Genomic DNA, 21,437 nt, shown 5'->3' with positions numbered 1-21,437 from the left:
ACATTAAAAGTAAGATGAATAGAGAAGGGATTTTAGTACATTTTTATTCCGACACTTTTACCTCTCATCATAAAAAGGAAGAGAAAAAAAATTCTTGGATGTGTGGTATTTGAATAGATGACATTTTATTTGAATAAATTATTCAAATGTGATTTACATTCGAATGTGATTTATTTTATTAATTTGATTTATTCTAATGTGATTTTTTTTTTTTCACATTATGTTGTTTATTCGAATGAATAAAATCACTTTCTTGAATAAGATAATATTGTAATTTTATTATTAATTATAATTTTTTTCATTCATTTAAATTAAATAATTTTATAATATTATTTCTCTCAAATTAAACAATTTTATTTCTTGTCTATTTTTTATTATTTTATTTCTCTCTCTTCTATTTCTCTCTATTTTATCTATCATCTATTTTTCTCCTTACATTCAAACATATTTTTACGGTTTACACAATAAACATATTTTATTTTGCATCGATTAAATGGTTTAGAAAACAAAAAATAAAAAGACGATTTTCCTAAGTTGGAGCAGAACACAAAATAGTGATGATGATTGATGACAAAATTGGAAAGTAGTTGTTGAATTGGAAAGTAGTTGTTGAATTGGAATCGCGTTTCGCCTTCTCTTCCCTGCAACTGCGCAATGGCGTGTTTGTTGAGAGCGAGAAACCTTTCATTTTCGGTGGCGAGGCGCGTTCGGTGCATGAGCAACGTACCCGAGAACAGCGTGTATTCGGGGCCCAAATCGCAGAACCCGAACCAGCGAGTGACGCTCAGCCACTTGAGGCAGAAGCACCGGGCCTCCCAGCCCATCACCATGGTCACCGCCTACGACTACCCCGCCGCCGTGCACCTCGACACTGCTGCCATCGACATCTGCCTCGTCGGCGACTCCGCCGCCATGGTGGTTCACGGCCATGACACCACTCTCCCCATCACGCTCGACGAGATGCTCGTCCACTGCCGCGCCGTCGCGCGTGGAGCCAAAACGCCCCTTCTCATCGGGGACTTGCCTTTTGGCACCTACGAATCCGGTTCCAATCAGGTCATCCTCATGCATTTTTGCGTTTAGTTGTTTCACTCATTCTGCAATGCGTTTTAAGTGTTGGCCTTTTTATTCCAGTAAATTACACTAATTTTCCTGCATTTCGTGTTTCTCAGATTTCATGGTAACCTCTGTTTTTTTTAATGTTACCCTGATTTTTAACGTTTAAGGATGTCACTATCATTTTTTCAAACAACTTAAGAGAGTTATTATAAGCGTAAAGAAAAGTTTTATTTGCAATTTTGTGAATTTCAAGGGATGATGGTGTAATTTATTTTTTTGAATTTAAGCAGGCGGTGGATACAGCAGTTCGAATTTTGAAAGAAGGGGGAATGGATGCCATAAAATTGGAAGGAGGGTCTCCTTCGAGAATTTTTGCAGCAAAGGCTATTGTTGAAGCTGGAATAGCTGTAATGGGCCATGTAGGCCTTACTCCCCAGGCCATTAGTGTTTTGGGGGGGTTTAGACCTCAAGGAAAGAATGTTGCTAGCGCTGTCAAGGTGTGTGTCTTGATGCACCTATTAGGTGTTTAATCCATTTTATTGTTGTCTTTTAACTGAAGTTAATGAGTTTGTGTAGGTTGTAGAGACCGCATTGGCTTTGCAAGAAGCAGGGTGCTTTGCTGTTGTTCTGGAATGTGTGCCTGCACCTGTTGCCGCCGCAGCAACAGCAGCCCTTCAAATTCCTACAATTGGAATTGGGGCTGGACCCTTTTGCAGTGGACAGGTCAGTTGGCCTGATTGCTCTTTTGGCTAAAGGATGAGTGCGGCCTACATTGGTGGCAGTGGCACCAATTTTGTATAGCTAAATATGCATGATCATTGTTTTATTTGTTTCATCAAATTGTTGTTTTGGACTTTCTGTTTCGTGATTAATTGTTTCTCTTGAATGATATTGCCACTTTTATATGTATGTGTGTAGAAATTATTGAGTTTTGAGAATATTTTAAGATTGATCTTGAGTCTCTTTAGTCTTTACTGCTTATAGCAAGGGATGGAATTCTAATGTGGTTATCCCTTAGTCATTATTCAGATAATTGAACAAAGCATTGCTTGTGAGTTTCAATTCTACTTTACACTTGTTCTTCTGGTGAAGAGACGAAAGAAATCTTTTCTAGGTAAAGCTTAAAGCAGAAGATTTCTAATTTAGTTTCATTGTTCGTGCAGGTTCTGGTTTACCATGATCTGCTTGGTATGCTTCAACACCCCCACCATGCAAAGGTATTTGTAGCATACCTTAACCTTGTTCTTCTTTCAAACATCATAGGATTCATTGCTAATTTTGAGGTGACGTATCTTTTTCAGGTTACTCCAAAATTTTGTAAGCAGTATGCGCATGTAGGAAATGTGATCAATAAAGCCTTACTGGAGTATAAGGAAGATGTGGCGAATGGTTCGTTTCCTGATGCTCTCCATAGTCCATACAAAATCAGCAGAACAGATGCAGATGTTTTTTCAAATGAGTTGCAAAGATTAGGTTTGGACAAGGCAGCATCTGCAGCATCTGAAGCAGTTCAGAAGATGGTTACAACCAAATAAATTGATGAAGGAAACAAAAAAAATGGTAATTTAGTATAGCTATAGGATCACCCTTCTTTTCTCGGTTGACGATCGTTCTTCGTTTTCTTCCGTGGCAGAACAAAATGAAGTTACTTAATTTAATAGAAGTTGAGTAGTTAACTTATGATAGACGGATACCATTTTTTTTAGGGAACATTATTTAAATTTTATTTACTTTTTTTTTTTTTTTTTTTTTTGTCTTTCCTCTTATCCTGTTGACCACCAAGACCAATGCAAAAAAATTATTGATGCTGTGTTACAGAATAAGTATTTTTAAGTCCAACATTATATGAAATGGAGCAAAATATGTGAAAACTAGTTGATTTTTTTTATCATTTATACGCTTCATTACTGATGTAAGTCATCTTTTGAGTTTATTAGAAGTAACTTGCTTCCATTGTAGGTATAGTTTTCTTTGCGTATTGGATTTCTATCCATTTAACAGATATTAACTTTATGCTATAAAATAAAAACTTGTGTTTATTTACCATTCACCACTTTTGTATTAGACATATAACTAATGATTTGTTGTTCTACCAAGTTGATGATGAAATACATTGTTCTAAATTATATATTATGTAATGTGTGTGATTACAAGTGATATTAGGTCATGAAGAACAAAGATGAAGTCATGAACTATCATTAAGTATTGACTATATTGTGTTTTGCACTGACAAAAATACAAACAAAATAAAAAAGTATTGCAAGTTATATTTGTTCTGTTTCTTTACCCTTACTGGTTCAAAAAAAAAAAATACAAGGAATATCCAAATCCATGCTTTGTCCAAGTAATTTGCAGCACGAGATGTTCATCAGGTACATCAAGCATCCAATATTTCAAAACCGTCACAGAGCTATGTAATTTAATGCTTCATTTGCACAGCTTTCAACCACCTATTCACATAATCTTTTAAGCCAAATCCACGACTAGGTCTTAGAATTTGCTTGAACAAAGCCATTTTGGGAACTTTCCAGTGCTCCACATGCCTGAAAATTTTCATAGATATTAAGATGATTGTCAAAATGATAGCACTGAAAGGTAGAAACATGTGCCTTCACAATGGACAGTCTTTCACCTCACCTGCATACTTTTCCAGATTGTACATCAAAATAATATTCTGTGTATCCAGTTGCTGCAGCATATATCAAAATGGTCAAATTGCATTGCAAATAATATTTATTCTATTTTGTAACAGTTAAATAATCAGTTTGCAGAAGACAACTAATTGCCACTTATTCTATTACAATACCGACTCATGTTTATCAGGACTTGCAAGTTGCAACCAATAGTATGAAAAACAAAAGAAAGCTGGAAATTTCAGTGAAATGCAGATAAAACGTACAAGAAATATTTATAGTAATATGAGACCAGCAAGGAAACAATTTTCTTTTGGCCCCCCACAGTTCATTCAACGGAAAATACATAGAAAGGCTCAATATGTACCAGAAAGAATGGGCCTCCAAGGAAAGGACAAGATACAACTGAATCGCCAGTGTCCAATTCCTTTATCCTGTCATGGAACCGTATGTACAAAAACACTAAGCATTTTGAAGAAAGTAGAATGCAATATTAAATTGCTAACTCTTGACTAGGAATGCCATTTGAAAAACTAAATTTTGGTAAGGAACAAAGTAGTATCAAAGGCTGCCCTCACTTCAAAATCCTCCCACTTCATAAGCTGCATGTTTGACTTCTCCAAAAGGGATCCAAAATTAGTGCAGTTCCTTTTGAAACGCTGAAGCCCTTTAAATGAGCCTGCTGGGTCGGCAAATTCACAATCCTCTTCATAAGCATTTAATGTCAGATCCCCTGATGGTTGAAAAGAACAGATTAACCATGTGAACGTCTGATATATAATCAAATTACTAACAAGATACCAATAGGTATTAGTTTAATTTTATGCCAGTAATTATATGGAAAGCAATCACTTGGAAGCCATCCTGCATGAAAGAACATGCTAAATATGCTATACTAGAAGTACACTTCAGACATGCCCCTTTTCCGAGGGCAGTAACTCCTGTCCCCTGAACCTCCACACCCCTAATAAATTTTGATTGCAGTAATTATATAATTGCACCCATGATAGAAGGCAGGCAGTGATATTGTCTTTGTCTCTGCCTGTGGCTGTGCCAAGAAAATTTCAACAGGGGGACTAGCAACAAACAAATTATATAAGTCATCAAACCCTGAATATGCATGAGGAACTTGGGATGCTTGGCCCTTCATCAATTCCTATTAAATTGATTAAAGGAAGGTAAGATAACTCGGGTATTCAATGACTATAATCATTTGAAAAATGATACTCACAAGTTACTCCGAAACTTACCGACAAAATTTGCCAATAAAATCATTTGAAAAATACTAATCATTTATAATCTCAACAAAAAAAAAAAAAAATTGTGCCTATAACACAGGCTTCAGACAAGATTTGCCGATCAAAATATTGGGAGTTCAACTGTGAAACAGAGTTAGAAATGGAATAAATGGCCCATTAAGATTTTGGCCTAATATCTACTCGGAGTTTTGGGCTCACCTCACCTATCAAAACAAATCTATAATTTCATTAACATGACCTGATGCATCAAATTCATCTCTCATGAATGAAAGGGAAGAAAATGGAACGACCCAGATAAATTAAGCAACTGGGTGGGGCAAAACCTGTGACAAAATAGGATCTTTGAAAGTCTTGTTTGATAGTGTCCACAACCGCGGCACGATCAACGGTCTGGAGAAGCCTCTGAGGAGGAGCTTCCTGATCAGACGGTGAACGGAAAACGGAGGCAGCAATGCCAAGAAGCTCGGAACTATACCATGCAAGCTTGAGAAGTGCATTGTTCTGTGGTTGTGACTCTTTGTTTGGATTAGTTCCACTGCATCGAAACGTGTGGATTCTAAGGTGCTGTTTGTGTTGTTTCGGTAGAAAGACGAAAGAGCTATGACGAGTTATATTGATTGGAGTAAAGGCAGTTAATGCCATGACGCAACACAACACAAGACAGTGCGAGAGAATCAAAGTGGCAGTCGCTAGTTGCTACCTGCGATTTGTTTAAATATCTAGCCTTCAAACTAATGATAGCCATACAAAAACACTACATAGGTATTTTCATTTTTTCTTTTCCTTTTTTGTGATCGATGCGAAGTTAAATTTTAACTGTTTTAGTTAAATTTTTTTGTCATGAAAAAACTCTAGAGAATTTAATTGATGAATTTCAAATTGACGGATTATTTAACTGTGCTCTTACTAAGCTGTTCATCCGTAGTTAATAAATTATTTATAGATAAATTAAAAAAAACAATCTATTAACCTCTCCGAAATTTTTTTTAAAATGACACACATCTTTTTTAATTTTTAAGTCATTATTAATTTTATTTATTTATTTATTTAGGTGATACATATAATTTTTGACATGACATAATATTATTTATGTACTAGTAAAAAAAATAAATTATTAATACAAGTATTAATAATTAAATATGACTTAATTTTTTAATTAATTTTAACTCTCAAATTATATTATGAATAACATGTGTATTATAATTTAAAAAATATATTAATTTTAAAGAATAATTTCAAATAACAGATTGAGAAATTATTACTTTTAAAATTAAAGAATAACAAAAATTTTCATAAATAAGATAAAATATTATATATAATTTAGAAATGAATGATGAATAAATATATAATTACTAGAATATAAATTGATTTTTATTTTTTTCTTTCTCTATCACTTTAATTAATAACATTATTCTATGACTTTTTAAAATTAGATGGAAAATGTGTCATTTGAAAAGATCACCAAAGAGGTAATTGCAATTTTTCTTATAAAACTATCAAAAGAACTAATATTATTTTTCTATTTATAACATTTTATATTTATATATAAATTTAAATTTAAATATTTTTTTGAACGAAGTATTTTTTTTATGGAATTTTCTTTAGTCAAAACACCCTATAGGATACTTTTTACAAGTATTTTTAAGAAATTTTTTGAGCTTTTATTTCTGTAAATTTATTACTTTTATTTTTATTTTCAAATTTAATATAATATATTTAAAAAAAACATTATTAATTATTAAAAAGAATCGCTCCACCAACTAAGAACGGAATTAACGAGACAAATCACTCCACTAATTAAGAATGGTCATGCACCACCACTCATAGAATCAAGAAAGAGCTCTTACTTTGTCAATCCTTACTATGTCTGGACCTGATAAGTTTTCCCGTGTTGAGTCAAATTAAGCCGCAAGCTCCACTCTTAGTAGTACCCTTCTGTCAATTCCTTTAAGTTTCAGCCTTGCGACCATCACTAATTTTTATTTTCAGCCTTGCGATCCTAAATCCTAAACTTTGAAGACGATAGTACATATAAAAAGAAATGAGTACTTGAAAACAAAACTAACATTAAAGACAAAAGAAAGGAGTTTATAAAGTCAAAAAATTATAATTAAAAAATATTAATGATATTCTAATGAAAAAAAGTATAATAAAAATATATTATTAATATATAAAAATATATATATCATGAGTCCAATAAAAATCGAGTAAGTTTCTGGTTATAAAATAGAACACCATATATATAGTCATCCCAAAATAATAACTCCTAGTGCCGGTCAAGCACAGACGAAATCGTTACTCAAAATAGTAACTCTAACACGAGGATCAAACTCCCCGTCTCGTAGCGATCACCTCAACTCCAAGCTAGCCCTGACCAACTCCCATACCAAGTATGATCATCTCAGTCCCACCACATGGAAACAGAAAGGTAAGCTAGAGTTCAAAACCAATCATACAAGTACAGAATAAAATCTATACTACACATCATCCAACTATCAATCATGTTCATAGAGTCACACCATACATTCTATCCAATACTACTCATGCATAAAATATAATCCACCAATCATGAAGTCAAACACCACACTTCATCATATTAATAATCATGCAATAAATGCATCTCATGACAAATATCAATGCATATCAATCATCTAATGCGTCGTCACGCATACACCTAGGAGATCTCCCTAATAACAGAGCTGTATAAGTGACATTCCATCCTACCGAAACCACCCCAACCGTTTTCACGCCCAATGCGCCCGTTCGGTCACAGCTAAACATGATATAATCCTCACTCGGGTTTACTCGGATGATGTCACTTATATAATTAGAAGTCCAGATCCACCGTCAGGTATAACACAGCTGGGTACGGGCTTACCACGACCTTGGCATGCATAACCAAACCAAGTCAATTGTTCTCGTAGCCATAGATCGGGCTCTCGAATGCATTCCACATATGCCTCTATGGATCTCCTCCATGACATAATGGGTTTGATTTGCTTTTAAACATTTAAGAAGAGGAACTAAAAATCCTCTTTTGAACAATTCATCTACTTCCATTGTGAAGTGATAGGATCTAGTTTTAATCCTGGTAGTTTCAACCTTGTTGTCAGGTAGGATTCCATCTTTCAGATATCTCCAAATGGTCGACATCCAACTTTCATTGTCAGGGTTATTAGAGAAGATTGTTGTGGAATTGTAGCTTGGAGTAGTAATCATCTCTTGAATGATAGTTTTATGTTAACCAGGATGTTTAATACTGGCAAGTTTGGATAATAGATCAGCTATGATATTTTGCTCTCTAGGGATGTGTTCAATCTGGAAATCATCAAAAGAAGATGTTATTTGAGAAACCATGAGGTTATACCTTTGGAGCTAGGGTTCCTTTGTGTGGTATTTGCCTCCTACTTGCTCTGTAAACAATTTAGAATCACTGCAGCACTTCAATCTTCTTACATCAACATCTTTGGCTAATTCAGCCCTGCTAACAAAGCTTCATACTCGGCTTGGTTGTTGGTGGCTTGAAAATCAAATTTGATGGTGAGCTCGAGCATCATGTCATTGGGCCCTTCAAGAATAATTCCTACACCACTGCCTATTGTGTTGGATGACCCATCAAAATTTTCAATTGTTTGGTACCTTCGTTCAGTCTACAACAAGACACGACTAACAAAATATATTGGGATTTGTTTTTTTATTATTTTCTTGGACGAGGGCTGCACTTACAATGTTGTTAGCCACAACTAAATACAGTAAAAAATCAACTTGACTATCAAGCTTAGACAAGATTGGTGGAGTCGAGAGGAAATGTTTAAAATCAGTGAATGCCTTCTCACACTCGTTATCCTAGTGGAAAGTTTTTGGCTTTTTAAGCAAATTGAAGATTGGTTTGGCCTTTTCTGCCATTTTAGGGATGAAATAGGATAGAGAGGCAAGTCTGCCTGCTAATTTTTGTACCTCTTTGTGGTTTTGTGGGCTTCTCATGTTGATCAGCGCTTGACATTTGTATGGATTTGCTTCAATTCCTCTACGAGTAATCATGAATCCCAAGAATTTTCCACCTTGAACTCCGAATACACATTTCTCCGGATTCAGCCTCATATTGTGTTTCCTGATTTGCTTGAAGGTTTCTTCTAAGTCTTGGACATGTTCTTCAATTGATTTTGTTTTAATGACCATATCGTCCACATAGACTTCGAGATTACGACCAATTTGCTCGGTGAAGACCTTGTCCATGAACCTTTGATAGGTAGCTCTTGCATTTTTAAGTTCGAAGAGCATAACACAATAGCAATAATTTGCATGTTCTGTTATAAATGTTGTGTGTTCTTCATTTGAAGGATACATTAAAATTTGATTGTAACTTAAATATACTTCAAAGAAACTAATAATATTTAACCGTTTACTATGCCAATTCTAATAATATTTACATGGTTTTTTTTATTTTATTAATTACTTAACTTAGTTGACATCAATGTTTATTTGTCGTTAAAAAAATCCTTTTAAAATAGAAAAATCTCACTGACTAGTTAATATGTGGAATTGGACGTCTTTTTTTTTTTTTTTTCTATACATGTATTAAAATAACACAAATATAGTAATAAGTCAAAAAATTTATTATATAATTTATATATATATATATTAAATCAATGTTTTTACAAAAATAATTTGTATTATCCTGTTTTTATTAATATTTCATAATAAAAAATATAAAAATTTATTATTTAAAAATTCTAGAATACTTATCTTCCAAACAGTTTATATAAAGATCTCAAAGAGATGAGGTATATGGCTTAAAAAGTAGAAACATAGTAAGAAAGGAACCGGGACAGTTCAAGAATTGATGATACATTAATTTCATTTGAGTTTCCTATGATCCGACATTTTTTTGGGCGGAAACCCGACCCAGGCCCAACTCAAAGCCATAGTGGCCTGATGCGGTCTTTGGGCGGAAACCCAACCCAGACCCAACTCAAAGCCATAGTGGCCGAAGAGAACCTCACGGGTCACGGCCCCATTCGACTTCCCCCATTCCTCCACCTAATGGCCAAACACATGAACCCCGAGCCCTTTGATCGCCAACTTCGCCACGCCTTCAAGGTGCTTGACAGAAACTCTACCGGCTTCGTCTCTGTCTCCGAGCTCCGCCACATCCTCACCAACATTGGTGAGAAGTTCGAGCCCTCCAAGTTCGACCAGTGGATCCGGGAAGTCGACGTGGGCTCCGACAGCAAGATCCATTACGAGGATTTCATCGTCAGAATGGTCGTGACACTGGTTAGGTCTTCTCTTTCTCCACTGCTTCGGTATTGTCGTGTTTGTTGTGCTTCTATTTTTATGTTGTTTGTTGTGTAGTAGCTTACCGAGGGTCGTTTTAGGATACGGTGGCTAGTCAATTTGCCCTCTTTGTTTTGGGATTATTTGTATTATGAGATCTGATTCCGAACTAGTCTATATATGCATGCTGTAATTGAGACCAAGTGTTTGTGTATCTAATCCTTTCTTTCTTGTTGTGCCACTACCAAACCTAAGTGATAAAATCTAAACTGAGCCGAGACTGATCCTATTCAAATTATAGAATCCAACCTGTTTTAAAGAAAAATCTGGACTGACTAACATTGTCAAAATTATTTGGTTAATCGCTCTTTTTTTACAAATGAATCATTTTGGTTTAATTTGATTTTTTTTTTTTTTTTTTGTGCAGACCAACACTTGGGAATGAAGTGGATAATTATATTGCATTGAATCGATTTAATGTTAAAAAATTGTATTCGTTTTTTTATTTTTTTAACAGATTCACTTTATAAATAACATTTCAGTTAACCTAACTATTTTTATAAAAAGAATCAGCTCAATTAGAAAAAAATAAATCTTGTAATAATGTCATTATTTTGTAACTATTTGCAAAAATCTGGAAATGTAGTAGACGTTTTCTCAAATTAGTCAGGCTGTGATTATTCTGCTTTCCTTGCAAGTGTAAGAATAGTGACAAGGATCACAATTGTACCAATATCGAAGGGTGCTTACAAGTTACAAAACTAGCATGCAATGGGTAAGATTTTTCTACGGGTGTGATTTGGGTATACTATTGTTCCTACTTTGTTGTATATCTGCACCTTTTTATATTAGTTATAGATGTATACTTACACCTTTGGTATTTTATAACTAGAATTTGAAAATCTTTGATTTTTTTTAATCCATTTAGATTTAATATTCTACTTTTGCTTTATTTATTTTATAGTTTTTTTTAAGTTTTAAAATAATGTTTATTATTAGTCCATTGAAAAAGTTGATTCAAAGGAGATCATATTTCATTTAACTAAAACAAGAAGAATGAGTTGTTTTCCCATTTACATTTTGATTTGGTTTTATTGCAGTAAGGGTATTTCCTCCTCTGCTCTGCCATACAAGAGGACTCCCCCTACCTGGCTCAAGATCTCTTCACAAGACGTAATAACTAATCTTATTCCTCTTTCTGCCAATTCAATTCTTACTTCGACGCTTATTTTTTATTTTATTTATGATAATATTGATTTAGGTTGATGAGAATATATGTAAGTTTGGATGAGTGGATTCCCTCACACGACTTTCATCGAACACCTATCCATCTCTAACAACGTGTCAACCCGCCAACTAGCCACGCATCCAAACCTTCCCAACCTATCTTCTATTTTCTTCTTCTCCATCTTTCCCCAAAGCAGCGCTATCCATGAATCGTGTAGCATTGCCCAAACCCATTGCCCACCGTTTTAGATGGAAGCAATTTAGTAATCGTTGCGAAAGCCAGGTCCAAAGCGCTGGGCATGTGGCCTCTCTCCTCAAGTCCCGCTCCGTTATACGGTTCCGCGGGCCTGACACCCTCAAGTTCCTCCAGGGCCTGTTGACCAATGATGTACGGAGGTTGGGTGAACCCATTGGTGGCAAAAGCGAAAACTTGCCCACACCCAACGTACTTGCCACCTTGGTTCCTCCTATTTATGCTGCGTTGTTGACTCCTCAAGGGAGATTCCTCTACGACCTCGTTCTCTATAAGCCTCCCACGTGCGATACCAAGCTCGATCACACTGGCTCTGGCCCTCACTCCTACACCGATCAACCCTTTCATTTGTTTGCTGACGTCGATGCTTCTATCTTGGATGAGTTGTTGCAAACCTTCAACAAGTAAGTTCACTCTTCCATTCATTCTTTTCGTCCCATTACTTTTATTCTGGCTTACTTCCTCAACTTCACCTTTGTCAATATCTATTTTGGTGATTAGTTTTTTTTTTCCCTCAATTACCAATTAAATAGATAGATAGCTATCATTGACATCGCTGACCTGAAAAAAGTTTCATGACTTCCGTTTAACCAATTTTTGAAACACTAGCTCAATGTCCAACATCTCACCTTGGGGACAATCAGTATCTTCTACTTTAATATCATGTTTCAAGTTAGGAATGCTTTGGGAACAGTCAATATAGAATGGCATGCACTTTATTAAATACTTTCAGTTACTAAGCAACCATGGAAGAATGATTTTTGTGTTTACAATATAATAAATGCTCTACTTGTATTTCCTTAACCTGTGCCCTAGCAGTTCCTTAAAGTTGCAGCCTTTAGACATTAAATGGTATAGAAAGATTTCCCTTGCACCAGGAACATCTATTTGTCTCTCTATGCGTGGTCATGCTACACTACATATGCATGTTATAAAGTCTGATTAACCAACCATTGGCCTGCAGAGAGTAGATTGTTTGGCTTGCCTAGACATCTTTTGGATTGAAGTTGATCTTCTTCCTACTCTTGTTTTATTGGTTTTTATTTATGAGCGGAGACATTAACATTTTAGTGCTGCAGATACCGGTTGAGGTCAAAGGTTGAGATTGATGATGTTTCAAGTGATTTCTCGTGCTGGCAGCGATATGGTGTTGGCCTTCCTGAGAAGTCCTTACAAGTAGAAGAACCAGAAGCAGCCTCTGTTGGCTGGGGTGTTGGTTTGGATCGTACTGCAATGTCTTCTTCACATGGGAGTGATCATGGGTGGCAATGGTTTAAGGATCCCAGATTGGTTTCTCTTGGTTTTCGAGGGATCTTCCCATCAAATATAACTCGTTAGTTATCTATTCTTTGGCTGCTAATAAAATTTGTATCTAATATTTATTGTTGCAATCTTTTACATTATTGTGACAAAACTCTGGATGTTTAGTCCTGAAAAAGTCTCCCTCATTTCTACATGTTCCAGCACCTTTAATTGAGGTTGACAAAGAAATTGATGAACAGAATTTCCTTCTATGGAGAATAGAGAAGGGAGTAGCAGAAGGATCAACCGAGATTCCAAAAGGTGCATGTTTGTTTCTTCGTAAAAAGCTCTTACTGAGAAGAGTTCTTTCGGTGAGTTGTCTCAAATATCTTGATTAATTGATCATGTCCAGGAGAGGCAGTACCGCTTGAGTATAATCTTGCAAGTCTAAATGCAATTAGTTTTGACAAAGGTTGCTATGTCGGTCAAGAACTCATAGCCCGTACCCATCACAGGGGGGTGATTAGAAAGCGGATAATTCCTCTAAGGTTTCTCGATAATGATGGAAAAGGTAATATGATCCTCTAAGGAGGATGTGGCTTCTTTAGTATTTATATATTATATAATGATAATGATGTAACTGAGCCATTCATTTTCTGCTATTCCAGAGTTAGTAAACAAAGTTGTTCCAGGCTTAGAAGTAATGAACACTGCATCTGGCAAAAAAGCTGGCATAGTGACTACTGCCCTAGGATGTCGTGGGCTAGGACTCTTGCGACTTGAAGAAGCTTTAAAGGGGTCGAGTGCTTTGTGCATTCAGGGACAAGAGGATATGAAGGTTGTCGCCAGTAGACCAAATTGGTGGCCTTCTGAATGGCTTTAGGGTCATTTATAGCATGCTGCTTTTGCCTAGGATTCTCAATGCCATTCAAAGGTCAAGTATTTATGAACAATTTTGTAGGTAAAAGAAATAATTAAGTGAAGAAAAAAATTGTATAAATAACGAAAAAAAAAAAAACAAGTAGAAAAAATATATATATTTTTTAAAATGGTAAATTAAATTTAAGAACAAAAAAATAAATAATAATAAAATAAAATATAAAAGAAGTTGTTGTGGTTTATAGCGACTTTGTGTTGCTATGAATTATAGCGCCTCTATGATTCATTAAAAAAATATAAAATTAATTTGAAAAATATATATAATATAAAAGAAATAATTCTATGAAGAAAAAAATTATATAAATAAGAGGAAAAAACAAGTAAAAAATTAATTTTTTAAAAAATAAATTAAATTTTTAGAATAAAAAATTTTAAAAAATAAAATAAAAAAGAGGTCAATAGAACTCTTAGCGACTTTGCATAGCGCTTCAATTAAAATTACATATATATAATACAGGCTATAAGAATCTAAAATATCATTTACACAAACGCATTAGAAGTTTCAGCTGTTCCATACTGCATCAAGTTCTTAGCACACACAAGGGCCTCCAGAGTCTCTGGCCGCGAGGAACTCCGAAAATGATCCATCTCTTTGCTTTTTGAATAAAACCTAGAGTCAGGGGCAATAGTAGAAACTGGAATAGATAATATATTAAAATAATGTTGCTAGGGTCCATAGCCACATAAGTCGCTATGAGTTATATGAGTTATAGCGACATTCTTTTTTTTTTAAATATTTCTTTTTTTATCAGTTTTTTTTAAAGTTAATATATAAAAAAATCTGAAAAAACTTATAAAAAAATAATTAAAAGTACACAAATAAATATTTTCATATTTAATTTTTCATATTTAATTTATCAATTTTTTTATTAAGTTTTTTTATATTTTTTTTCTTTGACTTTAATTACAATAAAAAAAAATAACTACACAAATAAATATTTTAATTAAATTTATAAACAAAAATGTGAAAAATAAGAAATAAATTACTAAACAACGTTGTTATGGTCTTAGCACCTTTAAATAATATATTTTTTAATAATGAAATATATTAATTATATTTTTTAAAAATTATACGTGGTACTGGTGTCGTATGGTCCATAGCGATACTGTAATAAATTGTCCCAAAAATATAAATAGTTTCAAAACAGTCTCACGTAAATAGTTTTAAAAACTATCTCAAGTTAGTCAATCAACCATTTATACTAATTGTGATACGTTTGTAATAAAATTTATGTAAGAGTTATTCAACTCGTTTGGCAACACGAGCAATGGTATCCAAGGACGTCGAATGAGTCTTTGTGTCTGAGGGGATAATGAACAAGATCGACCCTAAGATTTTTAAAGCCCTGGGTGAACCAAAAAGTATGTTGTCCTTAATTATCTAAGTATTATCCTTATACTTTTTATTGCATAATTATTAGGATATCAAAAATATTTTTAAGACTATTCACAGGAAATATATCCCATTTAGTACCATTTTTAGTAATTCATTTTGTAAATCGTAACATTTTAAATTATTAATTGTAAATATTTACTCTTCATAAATAAAATTTTTATATTTTAGTTGAGCTGATTATATTATAGGATGATAATTTTTATATAATGATGTTAGCATTCTATCATATTCATTTTATTTAGTTCATATATATATATATATGAGAAGTGATTCGTTTACTCTAGAAGCAAATCTACATAAACTTACTTCGTTCAATAACTCATATTCTATATCAAATCTCAACGATTCAACCATTGAATTTAAAGTTCTTAGTGCATAGATCAAATCTGCAAATTTAAAAAAAATTTGAAAATCATTTGATATTTTGTTTCATTAATTCAACTTGACAGATAACATATTTTTATGATTATACTAATTGTGGTACGTTTCATTACTTTGTTTCAATTTAAATTAATGAAATGAAGTATCAAATGATTTTTAATTTTTTTTAAAATTTGTAGATGTGATCTATGCATTAAAAACTTTAAATTTAATGGTTGAATCGTTGAAATTTGACGTAGAACATGAGTTATTGAACGGAATAAGTCTATCTATATTTACTCCTCTTAATAACTCATGTTCTATATTAAATTTTAATGATTCAACCATTGAATTAAAATTTCTTAATACATAAATCAAGTTTGTAAATTTTTTAAATTTGAAAATTATTTAATATTTCGTTATATAAGTTCAAATCAATGTATAAAATATTTTTATGATTATCTATCAATTTGAATTTAATGAAACGAAGTATCAACAAATTTTCAAATTTCACAGACTTTTATATATATGTATTAAGAACTTTTAATTTAATGATTAGATCATTAAAATTTAATGTAGAATAAAAGTTATTGAGTGGAATAAGTATACTTACTTTTGGAAAAAATGAATTTCTTCTCTTTCTCGCTTTCTCTATACATAAAGGAGAGATCCACTCATTTTAAAAGTAAGTCTACCTGCACTTCACTTAATAATTCATGTTTTACAACAAATTTCAACAATTCAATTTTTGAATTAAAAGTTTTTAATGAATAGATTAATTTTGCAAAATTTTTTTAAAAAGTTATTTAATATTCCATTTAATTAAAATAATTATAAAAATATTTTATACGTTAATTTGAATTAATAAAAATATGAGTTATTAAATAAAATAAATTTAAGTAAACTTATTTTTTTTTAAGTAAATAAATCTCTTTTATCCCTATATATGTTATTGGATTGATAATGTAATTTTTCATAAGATCAACACTACGACAATGAAGGTCCAACATCGAATTCTTAATCTAGGATTTTTTAATATATTATATGTATTCCAAATTTTTTTAAACACGCACGATAAATTTCTTTTTCTTTTTAACAACTACTGAAAAGTATAGCATATCACGTGTTGATAAAATAGAAAAATAAATAAAATTACATATATTATATACATAGCATAATAATTTTAAGTCAACTTGTTTTATCTTTCTTATTCTTAAACTTACGAATTAGCTACTAAAATATTGTCTCTCACTTCGTGTTATTAATTTTAAAATATCATTAAGCATTATTCGTTATCTCCATTCGAAACATCCAAATATACAATGTTTTAGCTTCATTTAAGCGTTTTAGAAAATGTATAAAGTAAAATAGAACGTGATCACGTGTGTATTTAAAAATGTAGAACTCTTCATTAATCGAATTTTTAAAAATCTGAAACAAATCAAATTCAATCATATCATATCATATATCATAATTTATATATATATATATATATATATATATATATATATATATATATATATATATAAAATATAATATTATGATTAATTAAACCGTGTTTTATAAGATAAATCAGTTGATATAAAACTCATTATGGATCGAATTTAAAATATATAAAATAAAAAAAAGCTGAACCAAATCAAATTCAACCAATTTATATTACATGTTATGGTTAACTAAACTATGTTTTATAAGGTGAATCCGTTGATTATTTTATATAATGGATCAGATTTTTTTTAATTTAAAATTATTTAGTGTAATTAATTATTCATTTTATATTTACACAATTTATTTTTCTACAAAATTAAATTGAACCGATTTATTTTAATCATTTAGCCAAACTATTTTTTATAAAAATGAGTCGATTCAATTGTTTTCGCAACAAATCTATTTTTATCATTTGCAACTTAGATTGAATTTTTTTCACAACATTACTTAAATACATTCTATATAAGTTATAAATACTAACACATAATCTTGCTTCGGTTTCTCCAGTTGATTTGTATGACAGTGTCACTATAATTTATACTAGTGTATAAAGAGAAGTACTAATGGTACATAATCTTTTTTTTTTATTTTTTTAAAGTATTCCATCTGATCCTTTTTATTTGAACAAAATTTTTAAATTGGTTTACTTCTTTTTACAAGACCTAATCAGATGATTAATCTATTATGTCCCTAATTTTAATTTTACAAAAATATCTTTATTAAATATATTTATGTATTTAATAAATATATAAAATTTATTTATATATGTCCCTTAAAATATAAAAAGCCTCTTATTTTTATTCTTGAAATAAATTTTTTTTGAAAACATATATTAAGTGTCTCATTAATTTAAGATAGTTTTAGACAAAAATAAAAATTTATAACATCTTTTTTAATGAATTAGTTGTTTCAGTCTTATTTATATTAAAGACAGAAGGGACTACATACTTTCTTGTTGAATAAAATACTTTCTTGTTAGATAAAATTTCTTAGAATCTATAAACATATGGTAAATTTGTTAAATAAGATATGTGACTGATTAAATTTTCAATGAGTGTATTTTTAACATTATTTAGACGTACAGATATGGATAAAAAAAATGTTGGATAACATTCTTTTGAAGAAAATGACATTCTTTATAATAAAAAATATTATAAATTAAAAATCTCGTAAATTTTACCCTTTTACCCTGTCGTAACAGACTTGATTATTTATAATTGTGTCCTTTTCAAAGAATTTTAATTAATAAAAAAATATCATAAAATTGTGACAAACAAAATATTGCTGATACTCGTGGAGCATAGAAAACAGAGGAGGTTGAGAAATACTAGTCAAAGTTAGAATTTCTGCACAACAACAAACAAATTCTTGGACTTGCTGATAATTAAAGTCAACCAACTTTAAGAAACATGGTCCACACCCACAGTAAAACCTACACACCTAGTTGGACATTCACAACTCCCTGGTCTTAAATAAATAAAAAGCATAAATAAACTAAACCAAACCAAACCAAAACACAACACAACACCCCACACACACAAAAACACAATTCCTCTGTTCTCCAAAACTTTTCCAAACAAACCCTTCACCATGGTAGAGAGGGAGCAAGCAAGGCCACTAGCCCCACCAATAGAACGCCCAAGCAGCGACGAAGATGACACCACACAACACCACCAAACAAAACGTCACAGAAAATTCATCAAACTATGTGCTTGCCCACTAATTTCTCTACTTCTCCTAGCAATAGTAATCATAGTTTTGATCTTCACAATATTCCGCGTCAAGGACCCCATTATCACAATGAACGGTGTCCAAATCACAAACCTTGAACTCGTCAACAATAGCACAATACCACAAATCGGGGTGAACATTTCCTTGATCGCGGACGTGTCGGTGAAGAACCCAAACGTGGCATCATTCAGGTATAGTAACACCACCACAAGTTTGTACTACCACGGTGCCATCGTGGGTGAGGCTAGAGGACCCCCAGGGAGGGCCAAGCCTAGAAGAACAATAAGGATGAACGTTACAGTTGATGTTATCACGGATCGTGTGGTTTCAAGTCCAAATTTTGTGACGGATTTGGGTTCTGGGTTGTTGACTGTGGTGAGCTTCTCCAGAGTTCCGGGGCGGGTGAAGATCTTGAACGTGATCAAGAGACATGTTGTTGTCGACATGAACTGCACCACCACTTTCAATATTTCTTCGCGGGGAATTGAAGACCAGACTTGTAAGCGCAAGGTCAAACTTTAGTTAAACTTTAGTGATCGGTTCCTTGAGTTCTATGTTTGTTGCAGAATTGTTGTATCATAAATAATTTTCTTTTGTTGTTCTGTGGGGATGTCTTTTCCTTCTTTCTTTTCCTTATGAGAAATAGTAGTGTTGTTTCTTTTAAGAATACTATCCATGTATTTTGTTATACACTTTTCTAACATATAGGTTGGTTAAAATTTACAAAATTATAAAATTAGAAGTATGATCTATAAATTTCAACTTATACTCAATATTGTGTTTGAAAGAGTATCCAGTAGGATAAGTCTAATAAGGAGGATTGAATAATTTGCTGGTGAGTGTTTTCCATCCTCCAAGCAAAAGTCAAATTCATCTAGAATCCCTTGGTTCAGGGCTGCTATGGTTGAAGACTCGTAACTTCGTATCACACCCAACATAATTTACGTGTGTGTGACAGCCTTACTATCTCAATACATATATCGTAATAATGTAATTAAATTAAGAAAAATAAACTTTTAAAGTTGGTAAAAGAATTCACATAAAATTTCATAACTGTTATTTTTTCAATATCCAAAATAATTGTAAATAAAACTTGAAAGGTAAAATTTAATAATTTATAAATTGTTTTCAAAAAACAAGGTTCAACTCTATATACAAATACAATTCATATCCTAGAAATCTTCTATCCCGATGTCACAATATCAGAGCATACCTATAATTCAACTGTTGGCATCCTAGATGTCACTCATAGCCGGATCAGAATCACCTAAAACATCCACAAATTATACGATGAGAAAAGAAAACATCTATATGTAAAGCACATACAAACACACCATAACGTAATCTCTTCATAACTCATTACATAATGAAATATTTACAAGCATCTATATATATCATAATTTATCAATCATTCATTATCTTCACATCTCAATTCACAATTACATCAATCCATCACAATTCACACAAATCTTACAATTAACACTATGTCAAGGCCACACCACAACTGACATAAGTGATACGGGTTAATTGCCTCACTCATCCCACACCATGCCAGGGTCACACCCTCCCTGTAGCATCACTTACCCAGGGGTCATGCCATCCTTAGTCATTGATGTGAGGAACCACAATCACATCACAATCCACACAAATCTTGCAATTAACCCTATGTTAGGGCTGCCATATTCGACATAAGTAATACGTGTTAATTGTCTCACTCATCCCACACCATGCCAGGGTCACGCCCTCCCTGTAGCATCACTTACCCAGAGGTCGTGCCATCCCTGGTCATTAATGTGAGGAACCATAATCATAATCATATTCACATTCATCACATCTCATCTTATAGCTCAATAACATATCACATACACACAACGGATAAGTTCAACAAAGTAAGGGTTTACACACCCCTCAAGCAATTCACATCTAGATCATCAATTCTTATCAAGTAATATAACAATAACATTCATAAATTAATATAATACTCAACCGAATCACCAATTTAATACAATATTAAATCAAATAATAAAACTCTCAATTTTCCAAAACCTAACTCACAGACACTTTTCTATAATTTCGTTCTCTCTCCCAAATCATCATTTTCACAAATTAAATATATATTTCTAATTCTCAACATATACAGAATCTAATGGGATCATCAATTCCTCAAACAGAAATAATTATAAAATTACTCATAATATTAAGGGACTCTTCCTCTACCCAACTCCATCATGTAACTCTACATACAAATAATCTTCTTTTCCCCGTACCTGGATAAACAGTAGATGAAACTACAACAGAAATCACATTGTGTCTCTCAGTCTTCAGAAAGTGTAGAAGGAAAAGAAGAGAGTAAAGAAGAAAAGAAGAGAGCAAAGAAGAAAAGAAGAGAGAAGTGAAAAGTGTGCTTTTGGGAGTGTTAGAGTGCTCTATTTATAGGATCAGATGTCTCTGGAATGGCTCATTCCAAATCCAAAACGGCTCGTTCTGGACCCTTAAATCACGAGTAAAAATCACATCCAGAATGACCCGTTCTCAAACCAGAACGACCTGTTCTGGAGTGCATTTAATACTTA

The 21,437-nt window shown here is 32.6% G+C and overlaps 5 protein-coding genes across 9 annotated transcripts; 4 read left to right on the top strand and 1 right to left on the bottom strand.

Annotated features, from left to right (window-relative positions):
* The first annotated feature begins 540 nt into the window (after positions 1-540).
* KPHMT1 (ketopantoate hydroxymethyltransferase 1) lies at positions 541-2,945 on the top strand. Its single transcript, XM_020357668.3, has 5 exons — positions 541-1,056; positions 1,350-1,556; positions 1,636-1,782; positions 2,223-2,276; positions 2,361-2,945. The coding sequence occupies exons 1-5, from the start codon at positions 655-657 to the stop codon at positions 2,592-2,594; spliced, it is 1,044 nt and encodes a 347-aa protein (XP_020213257.1). The 5' UTR covers positions 541-654; the 3' UTR covers positions 2,595-2,945.
* A 294-nt stretch (positions 2,946-3,239) lies between these two features.
* On the bottom strand, positions 3,240-5,653 carry LOC109796498 (Nuclear transport factor 2 (NTF2) family protein). Of its 2 annotated transcripts, XM_020356171.3 has the most exons (5): positions 5,275-5,652; positions 4,271-4,425; positions 4,060-4,126; positions 3,697-3,748; positions 3,240-3,602 (listed from the first exon to the last, which is right to left on the bottom strand). In XM_020356171.3, the coding sequence occupies exons 1-5, from the start codon at positions 5,591-5,593 to the stop codon at positions 3,479-3,481; spliced, it is 717 nt and encodes a 238-aa protein (XP_020211760.1). In that variant the 5' UTR covers positions 5,594-5,652; the 3' UTR covers positions 3,240-3,478. The 2 variants fall into 2 exon arrangements, with proteins under 2 accessions (XP_020211760.1, XP_029128022.1); XM_029272189.2 differs by lacking the exon at positions 4,060-4,126 and having other exon boundaries at positions 5,275-5,653.
* A 4,233-nt stretch (positions 5,654-9,886) lies between these two features.
* Positions 9,887-10,673, top strand: LOC109798709 (putative calcium-binding protein CML13). The gene is made up of 2 exons (XM_020359076.3): positions 9,887-10,228; positions 10,656-10,673. The coding sequence occupies exons 1-2, from the start codon at positions 9,887-9,889 to the stop codon at positions 10,671-10,673; spliced, it is 360 nt and encodes a 119-aa protein (XP_020214665.2).
* On the top strand, positions 9,933-14,071 carry LOC109798700 (putative transferase At4g12130, mitochondrial). Of its 4 annotated transcripts, none has more exons than XM_083070144.1 (8): positions 9,933-10,228; positions 10,656-11,003; positions 11,329-11,401; positions 11,490-12,112; positions 12,788-13,041; positions 13,173-13,271; positions 13,363-13,521; positions 13,619-14,071. In XM_083070144.1, exons 4-8 carry the CDS (start codon positions 11,661-11,663, stop codon positions 13,831-13,833), a joined length of 1,179 nt encoding a protein of 392 aa, XP_082926270.1. In that variant the 5' UTR covers positions 9,933-10,228; positions 10,656-11,003; positions 11,329-11,401; positions 11,490-11,660; the 3' UTR covers positions 13,834-14,071. The 4 variants fall into 4 exon arrangements, with proteins under 4 accessions (XP_082926270.1, XP_082926271.1, XP_020214653.2 ...); XM_083070145.1 differs by having other exon boundaries at positions 9,933-10,233; XM_020359064.3 differs by lacking the exon at positions 10,656-11,003.
* A 4,554-nt stretch (positions 14,072-18,625) lies between these two features.
* LOC109800167 (Late embryogenesis abundant (LEA) hydroxyproline-rich glycoprotein family) lies at positions 18,626-19,531 on the top strand. The gene has a single exon (XM_020360901.3). It carries the CDS (start codon positions 18,724-18,726, stop codon positions 19,384-19,386), a length of 663 nt encoding a protein of 220 aa, XP_020216490.2. The 5' UTR covers positions 18,626-18,723; the 3' UTR covers positions 19,387-19,531.
* The last annotated feature ends 1,906 nt before the right edge of the window (positions 19,532-21,437 follow it).

This window comes from Cajanus cajan, chromosome 3 (assembly GCF_000230855.2).
Source record: "Cajanus cajan strain Asha chromosome 3, NIPB_CcT2T_4, whole genome shotgun sequence".
Taxonomy (NCBI): Eukaryota; Viridiplantae; Streptophyta; class Magnoliopsida; order Fabales; family Fabaceae; genus Cajanus; species Cajanus cajan.
The sequence above is the reverse complement of the archived record's forward strand: the minus strand, read 5'-3'. Positions and strand labels throughout refer to the sequence as shown.